The 5,085-nt window shown below is 36.2% G+C and overlaps 1 protein-coding gene across 1 annotated transcript in view; it reads left to right on the top strand.

The window, feature by feature from the left end:
* The first annotated feature begins 244 nt into the window (after positions 1–244).
* Positions 245–5,085, top strand: part of LOC111376145 (ubiquitin carboxyl-terminal hydrolase MINDY-3 homolog) — an 8,128-nt gene continuing 3,287 nt past the window's right edge. Inside the window, exons 1-2 of the mRNA XM_022999087.1 lie at positions 245–1,089; positions 3,413–3,497. Coding sequence (XP_022854855.1) covers positions 662–1,089; positions 3,413–3,497 — 513 coding nt within the window. The 5' untranslated portion in view covers positions 245–661. The remainder of the gene's footprint in view (positions 1,090–3,412; positions 3,498–5,085) is intronic.

The raw sequence follows: 5,085 nt of genomic DNA, 5'->3' as shown, positions 1-5,085 counted from the left end.
CGCCTCCCGGACGTAGCGGTAAAATGCCTTCTAGGAGTTGTGGTAGAGCGCTCCCTGGACGTAGTGGTAGAGCGCTTCCTGGGTGTAGTGGTAGAAAGCCCTATGGGGGTCGATGGCCTTGCATCGGTGTGCTGTGGTCTGCTTTGCTTGTCTTTGAGGGTGGCTACTCCTACCAACCTATATCAGTATATATGGCAAGCATCTCCCGACAACCTTAAATGAAACACTTCCAATAATTCCCTAGACAATGAAATTACTATCTTACCCTCACTCCGTCGCATATTTTTGCACTCTGTTCGCATTTCCCTTCGGACACCCTCAAGGCCAACATAGTCATTTGAACAAAAGCCACATCCATCTTCACCGTAAAGGCATCGAGGTTTATCTGATACGCCGTCGTTTTGTCGTCTCTGTCATCCACCTGATATTTTTTCAATTTATCTCTATTGCGTTTCGTTCATTTTTCGAGTTGATTTGGATTTCTATATATGTATCTATAAACGTGTGTCGCGCATTTATATTCAGTTGAATAAAGGAATCGAAATGCTCTTGAAACCCTACTTTATTAAGGTAAAGATGAAATGTTGAGTTGTATTTTGTAGAAAGGATCGAAATTTTTATCTGATCTTTTAATATATACATATACCTGAATATAATTACAATGGCGGATCAAGAAGAGGAAGATTTGAAGATGGCGTTGAGAATGAGTATGCAGCAGCACGAGTCTCCGGAGCCGAAGAGGAGCAAACCGGGGGATGACACCAGAGAAGTGCTGGAGGAGTCGCTGGAAGTGAAGAATCGGCTATTGCAGCGGGAATTGATGGCTGCTGCAGCGGAGAAGAGGATGACAGCAACCAAAAGCTCTGCGGTATCTGTTCTGAAGAGCGTGGAGAGTGTAAAGGACGTGAAAATTAGCGGTTCTGGAGATGAGGGAAAGGGTAAGAGTGTTAAGTTGGAGAAATGCAAGGACAAGGGTGGAAATTTGGGGACAGAGTTGTCCTCGGTGGAGGCTCACCATCTATTTGAGATGATATTTGGGAGTGAAGTTAGTAAAGATGTTCTTGCACAGTGGAGTAATCAGGGCATTAGGTAAAATATTTAAATGCAAAGTTTTACCTCTGAGAATATATGCTTGGTAATGGCTTTCTGCTATAGTGAAGTGACCTATTGATGATTTGTATAAGAGTATTTATTTAAAGTAACTGATAAAACGTTAAAATTTTGTAAATGAGATATGGTGTCTGAAGAAAAGGAGTGGAAATAAATTGCTATGCTTTCCAGTAACCAAAACATGGTTTTAGAAACATGGCTATAGAGATTCGTGTAAATGGGTTCTTGTCTGAGGTTCAGTTTTAACATTGTTGGGAACAACATAGTATTGTTTGTTGTATCTCATTTGCAGATGATATTGCCGTTGTATTTCCTCATTAATTACTAGCCATTACTCACCTCCTTTTATAATATGGTAATGCCGTAAATCTGAGATCTTTAGCTGCGAGCTTGGGTCCGTGTCTTGAAATTCAAGAGTTAAATACAATTTGGCATTGTCGTCAATCAATTTTGTAAGTTAATAATTGAAAAGTGCACACGTAAGTAATCAACTAACTTTTCTACTTCGAACAGAATGCTTATATTGATGTGCTAAACTGGAAAGTTTTGTTATTTAGCATAAGCATGATTAGTGTGGATAGTAGCTTGGTGATTTTAGAACTCTCAAATTAGTAGGGGGCTCAAGACCATTAATTGGTAGGGGAGTAAATCTCTTGAATGTGTAGGTGGACCTCATAAAAAATTTGATGGAAACATAGCTCTTTCAAATCAGTAGGAAGACTCATAACCATTATTTGAGAGAGGCGTAAATCTCTCACATGATTAGGTGGATATCAAAACCATAAATTCATAGAGGTGTAAATCTCTCCACATTGTAGGTGGACCTCAAAACCAAAACTAGAGACACCGATCTCTCAAATTAGTAGGGGACTCAATACCATTGATTGGTAGGGGGATAAATCTCTCAGATTTGTAGATAAACTCTTAACCAATGATAGGGGTGTAATATTCTCACATGAGTTGGTGGATATAAAACAATTAATTCATATAGGTGTAGATCTCGTCATTGTAGGTGGACCTCAGAACCAAAAATTGATAGAGGCATATATTCCTCAAATTAGTATGTGGCCTCATGACCATTAATAGGTAGGGTCGTAGGGCCGTAAATCTCTCACACAAGTAGATGGACCTCAAAGCCAAATTGATATGAGGCATAGATATCTCACGGTGGGGGAATTAAAAGCCATTAATTGGTAGGGCGCAAAACTTCACATATGTAGGTGAACCTTAAAACCAAAAAATTGATAGAGGCAGAGACCTCTCAAATTAGTATTGGGACTCAAACCATTAATTGGTGGGTGATAAATCTCTCAAATAAGTAGGTGGACCTCAAAACTATAAATTGGTAGGCGTAAATCTTTCGACTGAGTAGGTGGACATCAGAACTCAATATTGATAGAGGTGTAGATCTTTAAATGAGTAGGTGTTTCACAAAATTATAAATGGATGTAGGCGAAAATCTCTCAACTGAGAAGGGGGTGGGGGTGGTTCAAAACCCAATATTGATAGAATTAGTAGAGGCGTAAATCTTTCACACGTGAAGGTGGACCTGAGAACCAAAAATTGATAGAAAAGGGGGTATTTGAAGAGAATATTGAAATCATCTTTATTTTCTGGGTAAACATGTTTGGAGGTCCTTTCTTATTCTTAACAGTTGACATATAGTATTAACAAGCTTTCTAATAACAGCATTTGGAAAAAGTATCATTCAAATAATGGCTTTAACTTTCTAAGGTTGAAATATTAACTTTCATGGACATCTTAAATGGTGATGGAATAATGATATATAGTGAGGTGTGACAATTGGACAAAATAAATGTTTAAAATTTCCATTGAAAATGCACTCATCAGATGGTAGATTTTACTACAATCTTCAAATGCTCCCCATATGTCATAATATTTATTCTCGATTGGGTTGTTTAATGTTAGAATCGAAACATTTGAACATTTATGTTAGTGAGATTGTTTACAAGCAGAGGTAAGTTCATCACAGATCTTATGACTTGTATAGACTTGATTATAATCATTGTTGCGGTATTGATGCTGTGAAAATTCACAACAATGTAGTAGTTGGTCTTTCTGTGAGCACATAATTCATGCCTGGTTGTGCAAGCTTGCAATTATGGATTAATGCGTTTACATATGCACATCACGGTTGACATTATGTCTTTATAGTACCTCAGTTATCGGCAAAGTTCATTATTCTGTTTCTATGAGTTCATTTGCCTCCTTGTTTCTTCTGTTGTACAAGTAAGCTTGTCCATATGTTTCTAATGCATTGGGAAAATAACTTTCCTTCTAGGTTTAGCCCTGATCCAGAAACATCTATGGGGCTCGTGCAGCATGAAGGCGGGCCTTGTGGTGTGTTAGCAGCCATACAAGTAATAGTTTGATTTCTTACTTTCCCACCAAATTCAATCTTAACTATACAAGATTTAGCGTATAAGTGCTTGTGTTGTATTTACATGTTTGCTTATTCTGGAATAACACTCTATTGTTTCTGAGTATGTTTAAAGAAAACAACGTGCTGCAGCTATGCATGAAAGGAGATATGGTTCAGTTTAACTACAATTCACTTGGCCAACATTGAACAATTATATGTGGCTCATCCTTCAAGATTGATTTCAAGTCGAAATTGATTTCTTGAATGGCGAAATCACTACTGGAACTAACTCAATTGAATTTTATGTCAAGATGAATCACCTGTGAAGCTTTAGCAGTAGTGAATCACGATAGCGTAGCTCCTTGTGTCGATATTGAGAATTTGATTCCTCAAGTTACACGCAATAATATAGGGGTTTAGTCCTTGGCAAAAATTTATACTTTTAAATTTGTTTTAGCTTTCCAGCATAAAGGATTTTCATTTGGAATTGGAAATGGACAAGGTAAAATAAGAAAGATTAGAACCTCCAAATCTCCTATGTTGAACATGCCAACTATATTGAGAGTTAAGATCTTCTAAGTTTTGGATTCAATATATCTAGTTTTCCTCAGACATCTTCCTATATTGTCTAGCATTTATTAACATTGGTAGTTGGACTATTTAAAAACCTCATTTCTTTTGAGTCATGAATTTTATGTTGGTAAATGTGGATTTTGATTATTTTCTGTAAACTATTTATCGTTGTCCATTTTACCTTTCGTAGCTTTATATCCAGTATTTAGTCCAACTTTGGAACTTTGCTTTCTGAAAATTCTGTCGTCTGGGTACATTGGATAGTTGAGACCATTTATTTACAACTCAATGCCAAAAGCACGATTATATCTGTTCCACTTTCCTACGTTTTGTTTGTATACACCATCATTCACTTCTTCGGTACCATTCTTTATTTCTTTGGATTGAATGGCAATGAATTTCCAGGAATTTAATATTTGCAAACTACGAATCGAATTAAGGAAGGAGTTGTTTCGATAATGATTTCTAAAGCCACTTACCTACAATACAATGATTGAAAGGAAATCACATATGATCTTTTTTTTTTTTTTAATCGTATAATTTTATTAATCATTAGGATAATACATGGGGGGTGTATTATCAAAATAAACAAGAAAAAAAAACATAAAGTTAGGCAGCCCTACATATGATCTTTACTTATAAAGAATAAAAAACAAGGACGAGAGAATTGAAGAAATCGGATATCTTCTGGGTCTTCTGAGCACAGCGAAATCTGGATCTTTCTATTCATTTGATAAATTTATGTAAATTAAAATGTCGAAATTTCTGCACAAAATATTGCTTTCTAATAATACCATCCGAGTTTCATGTAGGGAACTTTATACCTAACATAAATAACTACTTGGGGTTGTTAATATTCTAAGCCTGAGCTTTGCAATTGATTGCTCAAGATTGGCTTAATTTCTTACAAGCATTAACTCGAGTTCAAACCTTCTCTTGATTACTTAATTTGTCAATCTTAAATGTGCTTTAATCACTGAACCAAAGATAAGAGCAAGACCTCTTATGTTTTCACATAT

Source organism: Olea europaea, unplaced genomic scaffold (assembly GCF_002742605.1).
Source record: "Olea europaea var. sylvestris unplaced genomic scaffold, O_europaea_v1 scaffold1461, whole genome shotgun sequence".
Taxonomy (NCBI): domain Eukaryota; kingdom Viridiplantae; phylum Streptophyta; class Magnoliopsida; order Lamiales; family Oleaceae; genus Olea; species Olea europaea.
The sequence above is the reverse complement of the archived record's forward strand: the minus strand, read 5'-3'. Positions and strand labels throughout refer to the sequence as shown.